At 42.4% G+C, this 24,453-nt stretch overlaps 1 protein-coding gene across 1 annotated transcript in view; it reads left to right on the forward strand.

The window, feature by feature from the left end:
- The first annotated feature begins 679 nt into the window (after window positions 1-679).
- LOC137274036 (glutaredoxin domain-containing cysteine-rich protein CG31559-like) overlaps window positions 680-24,453 on the forward strand; it is a 38,638-nt gene continuing 14,864 nt past the window's right edge. The window contains exon 1 of the mRNA XM_067806993.1: window positions 680-1,342. Coding sequence (XP_067663094.1) covers window positions 974-1,342 — 369 coding nt within the window. The 5' untranslated portion in view covers window positions 680-973. The remainder of the gene's footprint in view (window positions 1,343-24,453) is intronic.

The following is a 24,453-nucleotide window of genomic DNA, read 5'->3' on the forward strand; positions in this document are numbered from 1 at the left end:
TGAAGCGGACGTAACCGCCTCTTTCACTGACGTTTACCTGGCGTTCGCCTGACATTACCTGTCCACTATATTGCATAGGTTGCTTTGATCTACCGCCGCCAGGTATAACAGAATCAGCGATGCTGGCTCCTGTCACAGTCAGCACCGCCGGTGATAAAACATTCACAGATAGCGACCGCCGACTTTTATATCATGTTTTGTACGAGTATGATGGTGAGACTAATAATATGGCTGAGGTCTGGCGCCTGATTTGCAACTGATCGAAGGTAGTACGAATAATACTATTACTGTTTTCGTTACTGAAAACACATCCTTTGAAGTATTAAACAACTTTTAAAAGCTTCCTAAAACACGAACAACAAAAGAAATCCGGATCAATCTGATTGCAAAGGGTATGGGACTCGATTGCAGAGGATGTAACGGTTTAAAGTTGGCAATGTCTGAAGCGCGGGTTTGTAGCAGGATAGCCATATCTTTAAAAATACGGAGGAATTCACTGAGGTCGCACATTCTGTCCCCTGGTATGCTGCAGAGAAAACGCAAATAATGAAAAAGTGCGATTGTTGCTCCAGGTTATTTGAGCAGCGTCGCTGGTAAAATCGATAGGTGAGCGTTTGTTTCGCACCTGGGGATAGATACACCGTACTCGGCGATACACTGCTTGTTTTCATGACGTCAGTCACGTGACCCAGGTAGACTCGTGGCTCGTGAGTTGAATGTGTGTTGTGAGTGAAAGCTGCGGCGAGTCTGACAGTCGGGCAGACCACGCCCCTCCCAACAGCTGGGTGTCTTACCGTGACACCGGTGTTTGGTGTGTGACAGGGACAAGCACGTCGTCGTCGTCGACACAGAGCTGCAGAGACAAGGGGACCGATTGTGTTGGATGTACCGACAGTTTGGTGAGGTGTAATGAATCATTGATAATTCTCTTGGAATAAGATAATCCCTGTTTTACTGTGTGCGTTAATGGGCGATGTCCCGAGTGCTTAACCAACAGTCCGAGCAAGCCATGCGAGGGCCGCTGGAGCTGTGTAACGGGGTGGAACCCCACCCCTCTAGTGTAGGGCCCCGGGGGTTAGAGCAGCATCGACCACCACAGTTCCACTCTGAGATAATGGGCAAGGCAGCGTCCGCCATAGAAAGGAGACTAAATGATGGAGAATTTAAGTTGACAAATGGGAGAAAATTAGACTCGGATCCGATTTTCGCTGGGAGGAGGGATGTGCGGGACCCCTCCACCCTACAGGAGCGCCAGATCGTCAGCCCCAGGGGCACCGTCAGAGGATACCGCAATCGGGTGAGGGCCGGAATTGCCACCTTCCTCGAACCCATCTGTGATAAGGTGAGCTATAACCTGCTACTTCACGTAGAAGCAGTATTGTCGTCTCGAACTACTACTAAAAGTACATTCTCTTTTTCAGAAAATATTTATTTTCAGATTTTAACGTTTCGAATTGCTTTACAGGTATATACGTGTAGTTCATTTACGTGTATCGTTTGAAAATGTATGCTGACTGTGTTTATGCGATTACTTAATCGTACTGATCTTTTGAGTTACAGGTTGTTTCTAAACTTTTATTAATGTCAAACTGATTCGGTTAGTTCATCGAAGTTTTGTATAGGCAAGCGTCGTTAAAACAGTTCCGTATTATTGGTTGGATTTTAAACAGATGATTAATTCTTTCACGCCTAAACAGACTCGGATAGTTGAGGAGCGTTAAGTCGGCTTCATATAGATCTTGGGCGTTATATTTGTTTGGTATTTATGACGTCAAGACGTTAACTATCTTGTATATTGCACAATTCTTCTACGATTGTATAAGCTATGGGAAGTAATAGTTTGATTCGTGTAGATCATTTACAGATTGTATATTTATATTATCGAAGTTTAAAATGCTTCGCGTATATCGCGGATGTTAGACATGTTGTCACAGTTCCATCACGACTGTTTGGTGAAGCTGATCCACGTTTAACTTCTGTTGTTGAGTTCCGGGGTCCGTGTGGTCTGACGGCAGTGTCGCCTACAGGCCGACAGTGTTGGTTCTGTGTCTAGACCTCTTGGTAATGTGAGGCATCCGCTTCACGTACTGTGTAAAACACTGCAGCATACCTGTAGGTGGCAAGAACTGACTTACAGGGCTGTTTTAACTCCACATAGTGTCCACACTAAAGCCTTAGAAAACAACATACATACCGACTATAGCTGATAGTTAGCTCATACATCAGTGTTGCTGAGGGCATGGGTGGGAGAGGGGAAGGGGCGTGGCATGGTGGGCGTCGGGGCGGGGTAGGGTGGGTTGTATTGTATTAGGAGACGCAACGGAGGTCATTAACACGTTATGTGAGGTCAGCGTTATTGCTGTGATGAAAGTGACTAACGCCATGCTGATGCCCGGGGGAAGTGCTATGGGCACCTGTAGACATTGATTAGCACCGCAAGACGCGTCCCCGTTACGTGATGGCCACGTGGTGATGTCCACTCACTGTTCCTACGCCTGTGTCTGTCCTAGACTTGTCTTTGCTGAACGTTCACGATTTCCAAGGAATGTTCCTTGATAATGCGTCACTGTGGTTTAAACAGAACCAACTCATCGCGTCTTGTCACATATGCCTGAATACATTCAAGGTGTTTTCCTATGTATATACGTACACACTACACCCGTGATGAATACCTTAAATACTACCCTCTGTGTAAATACCTACGCCCCACACACCTTGTCAATACCTACACACCACCCTCTCTCCACCCTCGCCCCCCCCCCCTTGTCAATACCTGCTGCACACTATCCTCTGTGTGAATACTTCCACCCCAATCCCACCACCCCCACCCAACCCCCCAACCCCGACCTTGTCAATACACAATCACTACCCACTGTATGATTACCTTCTTCCAATCCTACCACCCCGACCCCAATACCTATACACTATCCTCTGTGTTAATACCTTCTCACTTTCCTCCCACCCCCACCCCAATACCTACACACTACTACGAGTGTGAAAACCTTGACACTGCTCTCGGTTGAGTATACTCAGCATAATTATATTGCAAAACATTGAGATCGGTGATTGACTCTTGTGTCTTCACCCTTGGGCATATCAGCACGAATATCACTTCTGTTGATCACTGATCAATCCATATGCCGCTGATTTATTGATTTATTGAACGGCTAGGCCCGAAAGGTCGGCATTAAAACGAGACGCTTCTTTATGGGCATGCCGTATGATACTTACTCCAGGTGACACACGTGCCCTCTGACTATTGAACAAACAATGTTCTCTGTGTATATGGATTAAAGACGGTATATGCGCTTATAAAGTGTTACAAGGCCTATGTCAGGGTCCACCAATTGGCTCACATTGTTTGTAGCTCTGTCGTTTCTTCCATATTCGATAAACCTGTGTCTGACTGCTCCTTTGTGACTCGTGTACTCCCGTCCGTGGTCTATGTCAATGGTGGTTTGCATGGGGCAGCGACCGGCAGCGTTATTTCAATCTCCATACAGAGGGACGACGCCATTTGTTGTAGTGGTTCACTATCTCAGAATGAAGCAGAGGCTTAAACAATTTGTTGTGATTACAGTGAATATTCATTTCGATAACTACGGCTACGTCACACACAAATGTCGTTTGCTGATTGGCCAAGCGCTCTTCTTATATTTTCAATGTACCCTTACAAGCCAGGTACATCTCAATTTACCCCGCTGCCAGTGGTAGGTCATTCGGTACTTCTTGGTAGTACTTCTTTATCTCGTATAACGTTGAATCACACGTGATATACGGAAGTTACCGAGATTTTGCGAATGCAAATCGGTCGAAGGGAGATAACTCTAAGTATGTTTTTCCTGTGTCGTCAGCAAAATCTAGCGCTGACTACGGAAAGATTTGCCTCGCAATCCAATTAATACATTTTGACAAAACGTTCAAATGCAGTCCCTATGAATATCGAGAAAGGGAATCTGCGGAAAGATTCAAATCGTTTGATTCACACAGATTGGCTGAAGTGTTCGATCCGATACCCATGCTTCAAACAGTTCAACATTGTGACATTTAGATGAACGGTAAGATAAGTAAGTTGTTCACTGGTCCCGCGGGGCCCATGGGTTGATGTACCCTCGATCAAGGTCAAGTTGAACTTAAGACCGTCTCAGGATTGAGCTCGCTTTGTGAACCTGTCCCACGTCACACAAAGCGATCATAGTGCCGCAACTTTCCAGACATACGTTCAGCACATGTGAGCTCAGGGCCTGGAACCGACCCTTTCGACTAAGCAATCTTATTGTTACTACTATTGTAAGAGTAGCTAAGTCTAGACTGTGGAAGCAACTACTCCCTGGTCCTATTCACAGCTCTCTGTACAATGGATACAATAAACTGCAGGTTCTTAGGTTAATCGAAGTATGGCGTTCAAGATCACATAAAAAAACGCAGCCAGTCTAGATCAGCCTGCTTCATGTGAGTGGCGATAGCATCATGTCAGCGATTGAGATTATCTGAGTTAATCTGTAACCACAAGGTCAGAACGTTGAGAAATGGTGCTCGAGTTGTACATTCCCATGTCTCATATTGGTCTAAATACATGAGGCGCTGCTCGTGGTCTACTTCCGATAATGGCGATGAGATGGTAGGTGGGGTTTTGTGAGGTGTGGCTGCTCTGGACACAGCAAGTGTCAAACAAACAGGTGCAAATGCTTCAAAGCCACGCTAAAGCGCAACAGTCGCTGCCAAACTAGCTTTAACCGTTAGTGACAATAAGTGATATTTAAATTGTGATCCACTTTTGTAGTATATTGATTGTCGTTAGACAAAATCCCGCGAAACGGCGGACCTTCTTAGTAGTTCCACGAAATGACTGATTTCACAGTAACACCGCACTGAGTCAACAATTCACTTACTCACCCAAACACCATCCCCAAACACACTAATACACTCAAAACCCACCTAATCACTAACTCATCTTAAACACACTTCCTCACTCACTAACTCACTCAAGGCACATACATTTACTCACTAACTCACTCAAAACACACTAGGGGCGGCGGGATAGCTTAGTGGTTAAAGCGTGCGCTCGTCACGCCGAAGATACGGGTTCGATTCCCTACATGGAGACAACGTGTGAAACCATTTCTGGTGTCCACCGTCGTCATATTGCTTGATTATTGCTCAAAGCGGCGTATGACTAAAATTCACCAGCCAAAACACACTAACACACCAACAAACCAAAAACACTCAGTGACCAACCCGCCCAAAACTAATTCACTCACATATTCATATGAGCCTCATATGACGAAGGGCAAGATTCAACTGAAAGATTTGTTGGAAAAGTATTGTCATGGACCATGCACACTAAATATTTACAAGAATCGATTTCCTTTCAGTAATCTTAATATCAGTGTGTCGCCATTTAAAGAAACGCAAATGGTTTTTGATAGAATTGGAATACAGGATACTGATTAAAAGAAACTGTTTATAAATACATACTGTTGTCAGGGCGGGATTATTTCCCCTGGGTATATGTTTCGGTTATTGCATAAGTCGCTGTTTACTACAGAGCCAGTGGGCTGGAATCTGCTAAACGCTTTCGTTGACGTCGCCCTGTATCACTGAGATCGCTATATGTGCAGAAAATCAATGGAAATTGTAGTGTTCGGGTTGTTTGTATGGACCACTCTCTTGGGATTAGATAATATATGTAATTACCCGTAATGACACGCCGAATGTGCAGCCTAGTGTTTGTTCGGGGTATAGTCACCGCCCTGATACAAATCACATCTCCAAGAATACCTGCAGCCGTGTGGCAGCTGCTGGCGACGTGGGTCGACACAGCTCGACTTACCAATCACCAGTCGTTCTGGCGATTCTTTCTGGATTTTAGATCCAGTCCTATTGGCGGAAGTTTTGACACCAACAACATCGAAGGATGAGGACTATTTTATGGATATGCAACTTCTTTATTATGTGTAGGCGACATTTCGACATAGATTCTCTTGTGATGACAAGGACGGCAACGCAAGTCAACGACATTAGAATCTATGTCGAAACGTCGCCTATAGAAAATACAGAAGTTGCATATCCATAAAATAGTCGTCATCCTTCATCAACCCAACTTCTAGAATGTGAATCAAAGAAGACCAACAACATCTACAACATGAACTACTTCGCCCTCAAATATATGCCATTGATAACATCTAGTTCAGCAAAGTCCTAAATGAAGCCAGTTTAGATTTTTCCAGATTCAGGGGAATACTCCCAGTTCATTGGGGATCCTTTTCAATGTGAAATGGGTGTGTTTCAAAATAATACATATTCAGAGACTAAGTGTCAGTCTACTCATTAGACCAGCGTTATAACACCAGTCAATGCTAGTCGAGTCATCCACACACATACAGGTGTCGCTCTAGAAATGTGTTGTCGTCACAGCAATGGTAGCCTCATTTCACATTGGCGACAGCGGTAACTAAATTATTCACTTTTTTCGTAGAGAGGACGACCACTAAAAGAGTTGTTCGAATTAAAATTATACAAGGGTTTATCAATATATCCCCACTGTAAGTCTTGTTAACAGGTGTGTCGTGGAATCAGCGTTCTGGGTTATTTCATCTCGCCTCACTTCCCTACATACAAATGTTGCATGTGGGTCGTGACGAGCCGTGGCGTCACATTATGACGTGTGGTAATAGCGACCAACATCTCATATTATGACGTGTGGTATAGCGAGGAACGTCACATTATGGAGTGTGGTATAGCGAGGAACGTCACATTATGGAGTGTGGTATGAGGAGGGACGGATATTTCGACCTTTCACTAACGGTGTCTTAGCGCTAATATATTACTGCCATCAAAGGTATGTACTGTCACAAACGGTGTCTTAACGCCATATAACTGCCACCAAGGTATGTACTGTCACTAGCGGGGTCTTCGCACTATATATCTGCCATCAAGATATGTACTGTCTCTCACGGGATCATAGCAGTATATATCTGCCATCAAGGTATGTACTGTCACTCACGGGATCATAGCAGTATATATCTGCCATCAAGGTATGTACTGTCACTCACGGGGTCTTAGCAGTATATATCTGCCGTCAAGGTATATACTGTCACTCATGGGGTCTTAGCAGTATATATCTGCCATCAAGGTATATACTGTCACTCATGGGGTCTTAGCACTGTATAACTGCCGTCAAAGTATGTACTGTCCCCAACGGGGTCTTAACACTATCACTAGCGCGGTTTTAGCACTGTATAACTGCCATCAAGACATGTACTGTCATTCGCGGGGGTCGAAGGGTTCGAGAAATCGAAGTGCTAAGAACCCGCTTGTTTACTTCGTACTACACAATGGTGCTCACTGTTACAATGAGATGCGGCGATGTAGACATGCACATCATGTTGTGTCCACATCACTTTGTATTGTCCAAACACCTCGCCACGTTGTACCATTGTGGGATGTATTGACCTGAGAGTTTTACAGCGAGAACATGGTACACGACACAGGACAATCTTTGAAACAATCGATAGCCGATACTCGCCATAGATTTTACACTTACCATAACTCACGAATTTATACAGGTGGATTGTGAAGTCGTGGCGGGTATGTTATAGATATTTGTGCCTCTCTACTTTCCTTGCGACAGGAAAGAAAGAAGAGTGGGTTCTGTTTTCGACGCTTTGAACAGTATTCCAGCGCCTGCTTCATGTGGGAGGAAAACCCGAAGAAATGCAGGTCCTTAAATGTCACATACAACCAAAATCTCAAAAATAATTAAACACAGTTATCACTTATTCGTGATATATAAAATCGCAAATCAAAAGAGCAATATTTTGTATCTGGGTTTACCTCCCACGAAAGGGGTGTGTGTGTGTGTGTGTGTGTAACGAGTAGATTATTTACTTCTCTGTACATACAACCAAGTTTACATTCGGGGAGAATGTTAGAAATGTCGGGTAAAATCGGGATTCGTGCCTACAATCTGGCACGGGTTCTGGTACGCCTAAGGGAGACAACTCTACCTCAGACAAATGGGTCACTCGTTCCCCCGATGTGAAGCAGAAGACAATTTCACCTGCAATGACGTGTCTGTGAAGTTTGATTTGATCAGAGAATCTAGCATAGATTGTGAGTGTAGTCGGTGCTGTCGAAGTGCTGCTGTACCGTCCATTACGTCCCCAACAGCGCCTTGACCCCCGTCCGGGTAATGACCCCTTATGTTTACCTGTAATCACATTGCGCCAGATTTAGACACTTGTGCTCATTTGGTCAATATAGTATATACTGCCCACCTGCGCAATATTGGCTGAAGTGACCACCTGGTCAATATGGACTATTCTGACCATCTGTTGTGGACGATGCCCTATTCTAACCAGTTGATCAATATAAACAATATTTTCCTCCCTCCGTCAAAGCAAGAAGTGGTCAATACCGAAGGACACACAACAAACAGGACCGACAACACTGCCCAGACGACCGAAAACCCGAGCAATTAGGGACGAATTTACACATATTTGGTCCCCTTTCAATGGTATTAGAGTTTGGCGAGATCCAAGGAAATGGACTTGTCGTGTCAGATTGCCGTATATTACACGACGGGTATAGACCCAATCCGATTGTGACCGTCACTGAGTTGGTCATAAATATACACTTTCAAATCACCCGATTGATTGCCCGATTTACTCGGGAAAAAGTCATGAACAGTGTATGGTGGAAGAAAAGTATCTGAATTGCCTGACAATATTTCAAGAAATTACTTTTCTTTTATCACAGATCTGTTTGAAGTCTATATGATATTCTGCATACTAGGTCAATAGCTAAACATACATTAGCTATGCGTTTATCGTCCTACACATCGGCTCTAACACCTAATGCACTGTAGACACGCACTGCAGTGAACCTGTATGTTTATGCAGGAGTTCGGCTGAAAGACGTACAAATTGTATTACCTGCACTTTTCCCTAAATCCAATACGCCAGTGTTCAATAGCCAAGTCATTGCATTCAACATATCGACAGTCGATTATCCAGGTTATATATTCATTACACTTGCCTGGACCCATAAAATGCAGTTAAGATAGTCTGGAGTATCGAGGTTAAGAATACATAGTTCCAAGGTATATCCAGCGTTGTAAACTCACTCCCTTCTGTATTTATATGATATTCTCGAAGGTGCCGTTAAGCTTTGCGTGAAAACCGAGTTAAATAACATTTTCACATGGACAAGATGACACTGGAGGGTTGCTGTTGCTCTGGAAATGATCCGTCTACACATTAAGTACGTATCTGCCTGTCAGATTAAAGATCACGTGCTTGTGTAAAAACACTGTCTCTGACGTCGAATTAAAACGCGAGACGTGCAGCTTTTACCAGAAAGGCTGAAACATGAAAACCCCAAGAAACATCTTTCACAGGACATGACAAACATATGCAAAACAACAGGATAACGTGTGTATACACCGAGATACCGGCGACTTAGGCCATTTATATCTCTCTTACACGGAAAGACGCCTCGGGGGAAGCACGCCACCATTATATACCTGTACCTTCGGTCTCCCTTTGCGAAAGTTGACGACTTTTTACGAGACGCCCCCGGAGATTCTCACGGCTACTTCCGACTGTTTACGTAGTTTATGTTTATATTCGTACATACTTTGAAGTGGCGAAACTTTAAACCTGCAATGCTCGGTCAACAAACAGACTGTTAGCCAGTCACAGTCCTGACAATTTCGCCATTCCATCTCCCAGGCTGTTATAGGCTAAGGCTCAGCCATTGTTTCACAGCAATAAATAAGTAATAACAACGACCTTGGTCATACCCTCGTCTGCATGGCAACACAACGTAGGAGTACTTTATACAGAGATGGTCTACACTGACAGAGAGGGTGTTCTCTGTGTATGGTATACGCCAGTTATAACAGTGTTGTATAATGATGGTATACGTCATTAGCAACGGTGTTGTATAAGATATGCTATGCGCCTGTAATAACAGTGTTGTGTAAAGATGCTATACGCCAGTAATAACAGTGTTGTGTAAAGATGCTATACGCCAGTAATAACAGTGTTGTATAATGATGTTAAACGCCAGGTATAAGTGTTGTATACATATTTTTATACCTTTTTGGGCAGTGTTGTGTACAGATGGTATAACGCCAGTTTGGTCGGTGTTTTGTACAGTTGTTATGCGGAAGTTATGACAGTTTTGTATCCTTATGTTTCATACCAGTTTATGTCACTACACTAGTTATGATACGTGTTGTATACAGACGTTTGGCAAGACATATGACAGTGTTGTATACAGAAGGTCTATACTTGCTGAAACAGCGTTGATGAGAGATTATGTCGTAAACGCAGTTGACCTTCGTCTTAAACTACTTCCTTCAAAGTTAACTTGAAATGCAGTTATTAGATTGAATAATGTTCAGATACTCACTCACTGCATCCTAGCAAAGTCTCACAAATTCTACATATATACTCCTCCCAAAACAAGTATTTTCAGTGTAGTATCGTTATCAATCTCTATACCACTTTTTGCCGACATGTTACTAAAGGTAAATATTCAAAATATACATAACCTTTCAGTGGCCGTCAAATTGATTTATCTGGCAACAATAACATCACCCGAACACAACCACCCTCAGAAACAAGATGCAGAACGTGTAGCATGAATTCACACATGCACCCTGGTCGGTGTATACATACCCGGAATCATTTCTCAGGTACAACAAGCGGGTACTAGCTTAAATATTATTCCCGTCGCTGGATGATTATGCCTGAGAAAAAGTTGTTAATGATGTCGTTTAGATCAACAACATCACACATATGGACAAGTCTGCATGGTCACCTTATCTTAATCTCTGTGAACGTGTTTGGGCGTTATTGGAAGTCGTGTTTACGGTCTCCACGTTCACCCTGAGACACTGGATGAACCTGGACAGGCATTACAGAGAATGGCAAAACAATTGTTAATAACTGTGTTGCTTAACTTTCTGTGAGGAGTATGTATACTCCACCAAAAGTTAAGCAGCACGATTGTTTGGTTTGTGTACATTTACATTGTATGTGTGTGTGTGTGAGAGAGAGAGATAGAGTGTGTGTGTGTATGTGTGTGTGTGTGTGAGAGAGAGAGAGAGAGAGTGTGTGTGTGTGTGTGTGTGTGTGTAGTATATACAGTACGTGACGTACTGCCGACCGTGCAGTATGTACAACCAGGGCGTGCCCCTGCAGTGATATAGATATCTGTCAAGGAGAGGACCGTCTACTGTGTACGTGTGGCCTATGGTGGTTCGTGTAACCCACAGAATCAGGGTGGCAATATTTGTGACTCCCTAGACACCACGGTGTATGGTCAGTTGAATTTTGGATTGGTTTATCTTCAGCTTACTTGTGGGAAAGTTAGGATTGGTCTACCTTCAGCTTACTTGTGGGAAAGTTAGGATTGGTCTACCTTCAGCTTACTTGTATAACAAGTTCACTCACTCCGACTGTCGCTCAACCACCCTCCTACCCAGCCAATCAAGCACACAACCAGACATCTCAACTACATGTACCTGTAATTATCCATCGGTGTGCGAAATAGGAACTGGCCCGCTTGACCGTGGCTAGTAAAAATACAGTCGTGCTAGTAAATCTCCCTACTGGCTAGTGTATTTTCATGGGATTATTCTGTATATATATCGCCCTCCCGGACGTGTTTCGTCATGACACACTTTGAAATCACGCAAAACTATTACAAAATTATTGTTTATCATATTTGCAGCTATCATGGCAACAATATCTTATTCTCATCCATTTTTGTTAGCTTTTGCTTAAATTCGATATTCAGATTTGGGGCTTGTGAATTAGGCATAGCTTTCAGGTATAGCTTATATAGCATATTTCTCACAATGGCGTTCGACTCCCCACATGGGTACAATGTGTGAAGCCCATTTTCTGGTGTCCCCCGCCGTGATATTGCTGGAATATTGCTAAAAGCGGCGTAAAACTAAACTCACTCACTCACACAATGGCCACACCAGTTGAATGTTTCATGTTATTGCCGTTCCGAGTGACGTCAGCCGCTACTGTACATACATGCAAATCCATGGAATGAAGTAGTTCAGAGGGATGAGTGTTGAAAAACTCGATTTCGCTCAAAGGCTCACTCGGTCAATGATTTCCAACGAAAGATAAATATACATGATTATGAAATATCGGCGACCACACCTTACAGAGCCGAAACATCGAGTCAGAACCAGAGAGGCCAGTGACTGACAATATGAACATCGATCTACGCAGATGGGATAAGGTGACTCGGGTCAACTAAGTCAGCGCGCCTGACCATCCGATTCCGTCAGTCGTCCTGCAAGCACGAGTTGCAGAATATCAACTTTTTCCGGATCTTCACTGATAGCTTAGTTTGAGGATCTTCGTCAATGTGTTGATTTATAACCATAAGTCTTCCGCTGTCAGATACAGTCTGACGTCTATAACGTCACTTCCGGAGAAGGCAAAGTGTGCTCTTCAATGTTGATGAATCCAAACAAGAGCAGAACAACTGTGGCCAATATTCTGCTGGGGGAGCTATAGAAGAATGTGGGACTAAACGCCATGGAAACATCTTACCAGAGACTATATAATAGATTATATTACATCTCTCTGATTCTACTTTCGTGCACGCCTGGTGCCATTGCTGTTCTTCGTGGTTCAGGTAGCTTTGTGGTTAAAGCCGTGACTCGTCACGCCGAAGGTCCGGGTTCGATTCTCCACATGGGTACATGTGTGAAGCCTATTTCTGATGTCTCCCGCCATGATATTGCTGGAATATTGCTAAAATCGACATAAAACCACACTCACCCGTACTGACCAGATTTGGCAGCCTCTGATTTTGAAGGAAGAAATGACTAGCAGAAAATGAAAATGATAACGACCTCATTGCAGCATCGTTTGCCAAAGGACGTGGATATCGTTGACGGCGTTGGGACATATTCAACTCCACCTGCATCAACCCGCTCATTTCAAACAATGGTTTGTCTGATTAGATCGCGAGTCACGGTGTGAAACCTTTCGTGAACGTCTTAGCTTAACATAGGACTTCCATACAAGATCGATGGTGGGAGCACAATTAACAGCCTGTTCGTCGATTTATATACTGTATATCCGATGTCAGCGCCAAATAGGATATGTAAATATTTTCCCCGGATTTCCAATGCGTGTATTTGTTTTCAGTGATTACTGGAGACATGTTCTGTTTGTTTTAGGAAATAATTAGTTGATGTTGGGATCACATTTTCACAGATGAAACATTCTATAGTGACTACGTACAGACAGACGATATGCCTTCCGTGTTTGATATAATCCATACAGGAGTACTACATGCAGTAGCCGTAGAAATGAGATATGTTTCTGCAGGCGGTCGAATTCCAGGACGTTGGACTCGTAATTACAATAGTAACGCTATCATCCATGGCTTCTGGAGTCCTATTGCAGCTAGTCAAGAAGTGACGAGTCATGGTGACTGACAAGACTGATTGCCCCGAGACCCTTGAAACTACAGGTTGCAGAAATATCGAGTGTCTTACGTTAATTCGAGTTTTTCAAAAGATTCTTCCGGGTGTAGCAACTGCGTCAGCGCAAGAAAAAGGTTGTCTACTCTGTCTCACAGTCTTGAACGGCATTATTTCCGTTGCTCCGAGCACTGTGCTAAAGCCATAAATGGAGCAAGTCTAGATTTTCTCTGGTTCAGGTTCTGAATCACCCACCCCTCTAGGCTCCTTCCCCATTTTAATAGGATTATTTATTTCTTTAAAAACTATTCAGAGACAAGGAATCAGTCTAAAGATTGTGTAGCGCATTGATCTTGCGCTGTCGTTGAAATGGTATCTCACAATTATTGCGCCACAATGTGGTCACGTCATAAAAGTATGTAGTCAAGAAAAAAAAACTAATTGCGTCGACGAAGGGGTGTACCCGACAAGTGTACATCCCTGAGGACAACCAACCCACAAACACTTATCCTACTGACTGAAATGGAGGACTGTTGGGTGTGCTTTCAATCCAAACCGCATAGACCATATCACGCAAAAGAAAACAGCACACTCCTTAAATGCCATGGTATGAAGTTTTAGACAGCGGGACAATCTCAAGAGGGTTATCTGAAGGGCGTGGTTATATTAGGGACGTCTTACTTCCTCATTCAGAAGCGTTGAGGTGCTCAAGGTGGGGTATGGAGCGTGACTGAGGAACCAATAAATATGCAGCTTATTGTGCAATGATGCCACGTGTTGAGACAGGTAGAACGTGATTGTAGATACGGTGACACATGCATGTAATCCTGTATGTTAAATGTCGTGCATTCACCTTGCAGTGTACAGGTCCACCTACAGATGGTCCAGCGCATACTAATACGGTTTGTCTGCTTAGGGGTTGTTCGCGTGGGCGTTGTTTACGATGGGTTGTCGATCTCTCAGGTCATCACAAGCTACAGGTCGCGCGGGCGTTGTTTACGATGGGTTGTCGATCTCTCAGGTCATCACAAGCTACAGGTCGCGTGGGCGTTGTTTACGATGGGTTGTCGATCTCTCAGGTCATCACAAGCTACAGGTCGCGTGGGCGTTGTTTACGATGGGTTGTCGATCTCTCAGGTCATCACAAGCTACAGGTCGCGTGGGCGTTGTTTACGATGGGTTGTCGATCTCTCAGGTCATCACAAGCTACAGGTCGCGTGGGGGTTGTTTACGATGGGTTGTCGATCTCTCAGGTCATCACAAGCTACAGGTCGACCTGTAGTCGGATGGAGATTTACTGATTGTCAGAACCTGTCTGATTGTGTTGGTTGTGTTAAAATAGGGTCGTACTGGATCAGTCAGAGGCCGAGTGAGTGTCTCGCCTTCATGGGAAATCCCACATACATGTAATAATTTAAACACTCAAGAAACATCAGGTCGTGCAACAAACGTGCAGCATTTAGCGCTTTCTCTCCAACAACGGGCGTATGACGTCATACAATCTTAAGGGCGGCTGCACCGAGAATACTATGTTCATGGATGTTAAACCAAGTTGCAGGAGCAACAGGTCAGCTCCGCAGTTTAAACATTTGTTGATCTGACTTGTAATGGTTGAGTTCCCATTGTGGCGCTTTTATCTGTGTCCCATTTAGAGTGGTACTGTCTGCGTTAAAACCTATGATATTGACATTCTCACTAACGACGCCATTAACCCGGCAACGTTGTGTGATGGCGACATCAAGCATCAGACAGCTGGGGCAGTAACTTCACGTCTTCCCTTGGAGTAAACTACGCAGTTCATTCAGGAATTGATTGTAGATGATTGACAACCAGACAGACACGATGAAAGGATCACGCCCAACAACGCCCTATCACGCCCTTTACAATATGACACCATCACCCAATATTTCACAAGGTAGTTTAATTTATGGTACTAAGTCCGTGTCCTCTCTGGATGTGTGTCAGTTATTTGGAGCGAAACGTCACGTGGCAGGGGTGAAGACGGATGTGACCGAGATGGTCAAGATGGCGGATTTACACGCGGGATGAGGGCAGTAGTAGGTGGGGCCTGGATCTCGGAGATTAACACAGGGTGGGAGGAAGGTGCGTCACATGTCGAAGGTCGAGCCTAACGCTGGATGGTCGGGTCTAACGCTGAATCGAGGTGGGTGGGTGTGGTGTGATGGGGTAGGGGAGTGTGTTTCGGCCTGACGGTCCATGTGTGTGTTAGGAGAGGAGTAAGTGGTGGTGTGTGCGTGTGTATATCGGGGTGGTGTGGAAGAGGGGTAAAGGTGGAGTAACAAACCGGCTGAATTTCGAACCTTCACACTCAATGTGTCATAATTATTATAATTATTTACAGGTCTTGTATCACGTTATGATAAGTATGTAGATGGTTTGTTTGAATCAAATGTATGCAGAACGGACGTCTCAGTGTTTATCGCTATAGACAACAACCTAGCAGCCCGCTCTCTGCAATCTGACAACTGTTTTGATAACCTTGTGTTGCAACGACGACAACGACGACGAGTGATTGCACACATGCTTAGGGCGTTGTCTCGCTGAAAACATATGTCGATAGCAATGGACATGTTTAAATCGTAGTTGAATTTAACTTACTTTATCCTCACACTCAGTGTTTGTACACGACCTGAAGACATCGAGGGCATTCTCACGTACCTCAACCGCTAGTCGCCCGGAATGTATGACGGCGGGTGCTTCGAGAGCTGAAAGATTCCAGCAGGGATGTTCTCAATGTCACACGACAGTTTCCGACATGCTCGCACAGAAAGTCAGTTCACACTATTTAATGAGAATTTAAAAACTCGAATATCTGGAGCAATGTTTAAAATATACGACATTCCTTCTAGGTTATGACGTGCCAGTAGGTTGGGAAGTGTAAAAGTGTCATGTCTTCGTCATCTTTTGAGCTGAAGAAGTTTGTCACAGAAAAAGTCATGAATAAGACCTTTCTGAAACAGACATGGCGTTTGCCATGCTGGGTAAAATCAGCTGCCTTCTGGATCCATCGGGACTGCGTCTATTAGGCAGGATACTCTTGGAATTTTCTAGAGAGCGTGTTTGTGTCTAAGCTTATACAATGGCACAAACTACTGACAATTTTGCTTTATCGGTATGTGCCCCTGTCGTGCGATCGTGGCGCTAACATACTTCCGACTATCGTAACGACTACACTCGTTTTGTAAAACGCGACCCTGATCAATTAAGTGTTTTACGTTGTACCTTTACTATTCTTCACGTCGACCCTTCCCCTTTTTGTACCTTCGAGCGAGCACAGGTAAACTGTAGCGCAAATGTGTTGCGCAGCATAGAGAAAATGACCAGGCTTCTTACATCCGAGCGAAGGGAGCAAAGGTTGGCAACGTACTTTCCTCGCGTCGGTTCGAAATATATTTTTCATGTCAAAATAAAATATCGCCACGGCCAAAGGTACACTCCCATTTCCTCACTCGGTTGTGCTCTCAGATTAAACAAAACTGTCAGTAGTTTGTGTAGAAGCTTTAGCACTCTGCGCAACCCCATTTGCGCTACTGTTTGCCAGTGCTTCGGCAACACTTACATGCTATAAGTTGGCTATTTTCTTCGCAAGTGTGTAAGTCCATGTCTCTCTACGCGTATACGCTTATGTCTGTCCACGCACGTGTATAAGTCTTTCAGCGCACGTGTATACGGTCATGCTTTTCTACGCACATGTAAAAGTCTATGTCTTTCTACGCACTTGTATGTATAAGCAGAGGCCATATCATATTATCTATTATATGGTCTCTGGTATAAGTTTATGTATTACTACGCACGTGTATAAGTAGTTGTCTTTCTACGCACGTGTGTAAGTTCAAGTCTTTCTACGCTCTTTAAGTTCAAGTCTTTCGGCACACGTGTGTATGTTCACGTCTTTCTACGCACGCGTACAATTTAAGTTGATGTCTGTACCACATGTCCCAAGTTCAATTTTGTTTATGCTCTTGTATAGGTTGAGGTCTTTCTACACACATGCATGTGTAAGTACATGTCCTATGCAAGTGTACGATTTAGATTACTCTACATACTTGTCCATGATTCCATGAATATGTTACTGGACAAAGTTTGTACATTGATGTTTGTGGTGCATAGATACGTCACTGTGTCACTGCAGTGCCTATGGTTAGACCACCCAGCTGTACGTCCACTACCTCCATGTGACTGGTTAGTAGTAGGTCCTCTGCTCCAAGGGTCAGTGTGGGCTGCCTGGGTCATTGTGACTGATATCAGCATATATACACATATATACCACCGATGTAATAAGATATTGTGACACACAGGACATACCTTACAAAATGTGTAACATATGTTGATATGTATAAACATGTTTACACCACAAGTGGGAGTGACCCAGTAAACACTGCCACTTGTTCCTGTCTAAGCCACGACTTATCCACAATGAGTTCAGACTAGCCAGTCTCTTTTCTGACATGTCTACTCCAGAATTAATGAAAGTAAATACAACAAAAGTGTTTTTTATATATAGCTGTTTATATTTGTATTTATTTGGGTGGTGGTTGTGAACTGATGGGGCAATACATGCCTGGCACAACCCCCTGTTGATGTGAACAATGGAGGCAAGTGTCATATGGTGTCTGTTGTAACAGGTAGGATGAGTAATTTCATGTAATACATGTTGATATGTAAACCATGAAGCTACCTGTAATCTACCTGTAATTATCTTCAACTGTGTAATCCACACTCTCCAGTACCTGGTTTCTGAGAGTTGTCTAGGCATGGTGACTACACCTGGCTGCACCTGTCACCTGTGTACTTAATGAGGCTGCAAGGTGTGCAAGCATTGATCCTGAGCACCTGAGTGCAGCCAGGCCTACCTGGTGCTGCTGTCTCACCTGGACAGCCAATCAATACCTGTTGCTCTTCTTGACAATCCCCATTAACAGCCCATGCACAAACATGCTAACGAGAAAATATCAATCTTTGGTCTTTGTCACTGGACACTATCTGTCATACCTCTTATCAAATTAAATATTCATCCATGAAACATCAAGGAGAGATTTTATCCTCTTGACTGGAAAATATGTATGAGAAATATATTATTGATGTTGTAATTACAGAAGCCCCTATTTTTGTCAGTGTGAATCTTGTAGTCTCACTTTCTGTTGAAGCATATGTCACTCTTTTGTTGTGCTGAAAATAGCATGTTCAGTATCATTAAACTGTTTCCTGGAACATTGATGGCACAGCAGGCACTGGTTTCCTTGGTCCAGGTTCTAACCCACACCACAAGAGGCCATTGACCACTCACTTTCATATATTCACTACCACCTTATACCTTAAGGCTTGTTCAAGACCACAAGCATCTGAAGCATCTTTGTTTTATATAACAGTAGGTAGTTGACTAAATTGCAGGAAAAAAAGTCCTCAGTAAGAAGGTTAGTATTGTAGTAAAAAACTATTTATTCATCAACTTTGATGACAAAAGTTTTAGAAAAGCATTGATAATTCACACATATGGGTTATTAAATAGATAAATTGATCGTTTATCATTTTAAAGACACTTATAAAAACATGAAGTACTCACATACAAATGGTGATTAGGATGGTGAAAGGACCTATCAAATATTTAGATAGTTTTTTGATCTGTTTAATGACATTTAGAAACATGAAGTACTTACATGTTGTGAATACAAAAACATTTATCTTTGATCTTTAAAACAATGTTTTCCAAATGATGAGTAGTAAGTGTCAAAGCATCCATGCTTTTTCAGAATAGCACTTTTTTCTGCACACCAGTGAACAATATCTATAAAATATTGATGACATTGAGGATATGACCTTGGCAGAGAGACACCCTATTCCAGTCAGCATTAGCCATCACAATGTGTTCAACATTGACTTGGCTTCAGCCAAATGATATGTAGAATCAAACCCTCATTTTCAGACAGTGAGCGCTGTAACCTCGCCACTAACTTACAGGGTTTAAAACATTGTATTGCCTATACCCACTCATCATATCACATCATATCCAGCTGTGATCCTACATCATTAATAGCCTATAGACTTCATTATTCATATGATACGAATGTACTTCAAGAAGCTGATAGTCCTAAATGAGTGGCTATGCTTTTATGCCACATTTATCACATATTCAGCTATATCATAGTGGGGACACCAGTAATGTGCTTTACATGTATTACCAATCTGGAGAATCGAACATGAGTTTCAAGTCATCTAACCACTAGGCTACCCCAGTCTTGGAACAGAATGGAACAAAGTACCAGTCTGACAATCTAATATGATCCCTCGAAGTCAGCCTTGAAGTACCTCTAGATAGTCTGTAAATAGGGCAGGTCAGAGGCCACAAACTGATAGAAATGGAGATTGCAATCAGAGATTACAAATTTAGACTGTATAATATAAAGATATTTATAGTGTAATATGTTTTTGGTCTGACTTGTAATTGTTATGTTGTCTACAAATGTCACTCACACCTATATTCCTGCAGTAAATGTACAGCTTGTATATGGCATGTTTAGTGAGCCACGTAAATCAACTGCAGTCAACAGCCTACTTGGTGTGAAAGATGATAGATAAAACATGTGTTTGTCCTCACTAATATTCTAAAAAATAAAGTAGATTGTACATGGACGTTTTCTTTTGATTTACAGCAGCAGTAATATACCTACCTGACTTACATTCTGGGAAACTTTAACCATGAGCGTTCTGTCATGAAAAGATGATTAATAATGACAACCTACTTGCACTTACAGTTGCAAGAAAACAGAAAAAAAGAAAAAGAAACCTGTAGGCTGTAGAGGGGTAAGGAATATGCTGGAATGTTTACATGCTGCATATATTAATCTAATGTAAATATATAAACATGCTTCAGGAGAGTTGTTTATCTACTATTTGTAATACTTGAGTATAGTGGGTAGAAGCAGTGAAACTGTACCCACAAATATATCGACAACATATTCAAGTTGGCTGTTTCAGTCCCTAAAGGAGGTATCGGAGGGTATACGAGGCACGTCAGTGTTATATTGAACCTCAAGTGTCTGACAGCCAATGTAATTCTTTATCAGAAATGACAACACCCTGAGTTACTATCTCAGAGAATATCGTGATTCTATTATTTTCCTCAAGATCTATACTGTGTTAAATATGATTAGTGATTGTCTCGTCTTCTTGTAATCATTTTCATCGACATATTCCTCTGTCTGTTGTAATAATTATAGGCCCCTATCTTACACAGATGGAGGAGTGCCACAGTGATTTATTGTCAAGAAAATTCCCCAAGTGACCTTCACATTACAATCATGAAACTACTGTCAGTTTTTTAAGGGCTTTAAAGCGAGTCATTTTTAAGGATCACCAGAATAACAGAATGTAACAGAAGTATTTTGGGGCCAGGAAGCCTAGAGTAAGATGTAGATTTAAGATGTAAATAATGTCAAGCGCTATAATGTTATGGTATATAACAAAGAATGTCACTAAGAAGGGCATAAGGACCAACTCCTGGGTAGTGTAAACATAGTTTATTCAGTACAACTTGAAAAGTGATTGGTAAGCAAACCATAATGGCTTTTTTGAATACCTCTCCATTACACTGATGCTTGAATACAACAAATATTAGATAATATACAGCATGACGGGAAAGCAAGCAACCTTGCATGTCATTAATCATTTATCAAATGTATGTAAATTATGGACACATTTTAGCATAACATGATATTTTATGGTTTGAAATTTTAATGTTACCATTTCTTAGTCATGCTATTTCTTATGTATGAACCAACAGTAGCCCCCCACCCCCGACACACATACCCTCATTACCCCATCCCTCCAACACTCACGCACACGTGCATGCACACACACACACACTTACACACACACACACTCACGCACGCACACACGCACGCACGCACGCACGCACGCACGCACGCACACACACACACACACACACACTTCCTAATGCCTCAACTCTGTAAAACATACAAGACAAGATGTCCCCTAACACTGATATTATCCCATTACTGGAGAATGATCATCACCGCAGAGCCCCGAGTCATCCAACTATTGACAGGGTGAGGGTTGTTTGTTGGATCACATGTACTGCCTGACTTACCAACACTTATACACAGTGATATTAAAGTTTACACAGGAGTAAGGGAATCGTTATACAAACATACCCCCACTTACTGCAATGAACTGGTATGTGCCTCGCCCTCATGAACCTCAAAAGTGACTCAAGATTTAACTACAAGATCATTTCAGAACGGCATCTAGATTACATAAAACACCTGTCTGACGGAAAAATACCCATGTAAATAGTCTGCTTTATGACATATCTCACTCTGACTTAATATCCGTTTGCATGTCAAAGAATGGATTTAAAGGCAGTTGTTAAGTTCAGATGTCCCACCTATATTTAGATAACTTATTTTTTAAATGTTTGGCTGGAGATGTTGAGGAAGACAGGGCTGTTTGGCTACGGCATGTAAATACCTGCTTTCATAATCAATGACAGACACTGAGAGCTCTGAAAAAATCATTATGTAGCCATCTTAAAGTATTAAAAATCTCCAAACTTCCTGCAGCTGTTTGAACAGTGTTCATGTAATCTTTACATAATATGTTTTCCAAAACTACTTTATATACACACCATGTGTCCCTTGTGTTAATCATTAAACCGAATCACACTTCTTATCTGCTGAAACATCCAGCCATTAAGGCATTGCTGCGTGTGTTATACGGAATATTGTTATATGGTACATATGTCAAAATAAATAAGACCCGTGAAGGTCCCGAGGTAGAATAGGCCTTCAGCAACCCATGCTTGCCATAAAAGGCGACTATGCTAGTCGTAAGAGGCGACTAACGGGATCGGGTGGTCAGGCTCGCTGACTTGGTTGACACATGTCATCGGTTCCCAACTGCGCAGACCGATGCTCATGTTGTTGATCACTGGATTGTCTGGTCCAGACTCGATTATTTACAGACCGCCACCATATGGCTGGAATAATGCTGAGTGCGGTGTAAACCTAAACTCACTCACTCACTCAAAATAAATAAATAAATGTTGTCTGGGTGGGAATTGTCCGGGTGGCATTTGTCCGGGTGGCAGTTGTCCAGGTGGGAAATGTCCAGGTGGGAAATGTCCTAGAACCTGTACATGTGTGAACTGGGGTTGATGAGGGAATGACGACAGTTACAGAGGTTAGGCTGCTTGAGATATAATTGAAAATATTGGTTGTCATTATGTTTGGAAGTAAAACTTCAGACCCAGGGGAAAGTTGGTCGCTGTATATTATTGTGAATTTGAATGCCTTTGATGTTTACTTGTTCATTCAAAGACAGTGAGCTTGTAGGTGGTTGTATGTACTGAAAGAGGAGGGGCCATTCATGTGCTACGCCTTGCTTACCACCTGTCTGCAGTCGCCAGGTGTTGTACATTACAAATATAGTGTTATCTGGTTCCACTATGGGCATCTGAGCATTGTGTGTAATGTAATCATTGTGTCTTCAGAGCATTGTGTAATCTAATTATTGTGTCATCTGAACATTGTGTCACCTGAGCATAATGTGTAATCTGAGCATTGTGGCATCTAATCATTGTGTAATCTGAGCATTGTGTAGTGTCATAATTATGTCACCTGAGCATTGTGTAATCTAAATATTGTGTCATCAGAACATTGTGTAATTTCATTATTGTGTCATCTGAGCATTGTGTAGTCTAATCATTGTGTATTCTAATTATTATGTCATCAGAACATTGAGTAATCTTATTATTGTGTCATCTGAGCATTGTGTAGTCTAATCATTGTGTCATCTAATCATTGTGTGATCTGATCATTGTGTAGTCTAATTATTGTGTCATCAGAGTATTGTGTAATCTAACCATTCTATCATTTGAGCATTGTTCAAGCTAATTATTGTGTCATCAAATCATTGCATCATGTGAGCATTCAGTCAGCTAACCATTGTGTCAGTCACCGCATCATCTGAGTTTGTGTCCATCCACACAATATAGTGCCATTCGTCTTTGTCAAGAATATTATCTAACCACCTAATTATGACATCATGTAACCAGTGTGTGGTAATGTCAGTATCAGGTGTAGGAACACAGTCCTTGCACTCAGTCAGGCCAAGCATGTTGCAACGTTTGCACAGTGATTAGTCAAGGACTCTTCTGAGCACTGTACTTCCTCTTCTTGAGCTCATATTGATAATAAATCAACACTGCAATAATGTTCAGTCAATATCTCTTTTCAGTGGATCTGAGTGTTTATTTTTCTTGTTCTTGAAAAGAGAAGAAACATTCCTTTACTTGCAAACCAACTGTTGATTACAAATTGTAAATTTTCATAATTTGATGTGTGTTTGGAATCCATCAGGGTTGTAAGTATATATGTATGTATTTTGGAGTATCTACAGTACTGCAGGATAATCCAGGAAGTGTTATGTATGCAGATACAGTTACTCAACAAAGGGGAAAGGGAGGTGAGGGGTACAGGTTGGAGGAATATGTCAGGAGAACAGGTATGGAATACAGTGAAAGGGGAATCGTTATAGGAATACAATTAGTATACAGGACTTACTGTCCAGACAATTCCCAACACAGACAATTCCTCACTCGTACAAATCCCTCCTTGGACAATTCCTCACACATTAAAACGTATAAATAAGACCAAAGGCAATACTGACTTTATTTGTTATAATTATAATTATTCATTCTTTTACATTCCTCGAGAATAATCAGTATGACCAGTTTATTTGTCAGTATCAGACACATGTGTATATGAGGGGAATTGACTTGGGGATGGGAAGGTGTGTGAATATTTATGTGGGAATTGAACTGACTTGGTGATAGGGGTGGGGGGAATGTCTGTGTGGGAAATTGTCTCTGTCCGGAATTGACTGAGGGGGTGGACGTGGAAATGTCTGTATGGGGAATTGCCCTGCACCCACAGGACTTGTGT

The sequence above is a fragment of the Haliotis asinina genome, chromosome 2, assembly GCF_037392515.1.
Source record: "Haliotis asinina isolate JCU_RB_2024 chromosome 2, JCU_Hal_asi_v2, whole genome shotgun sequence".
Lineage (NCBI taxonomy): Eukaryota > Metazoa > Mollusca > Gastropoda > Lepetellida > Haliotidae > Haliotis > Haliotis asinina.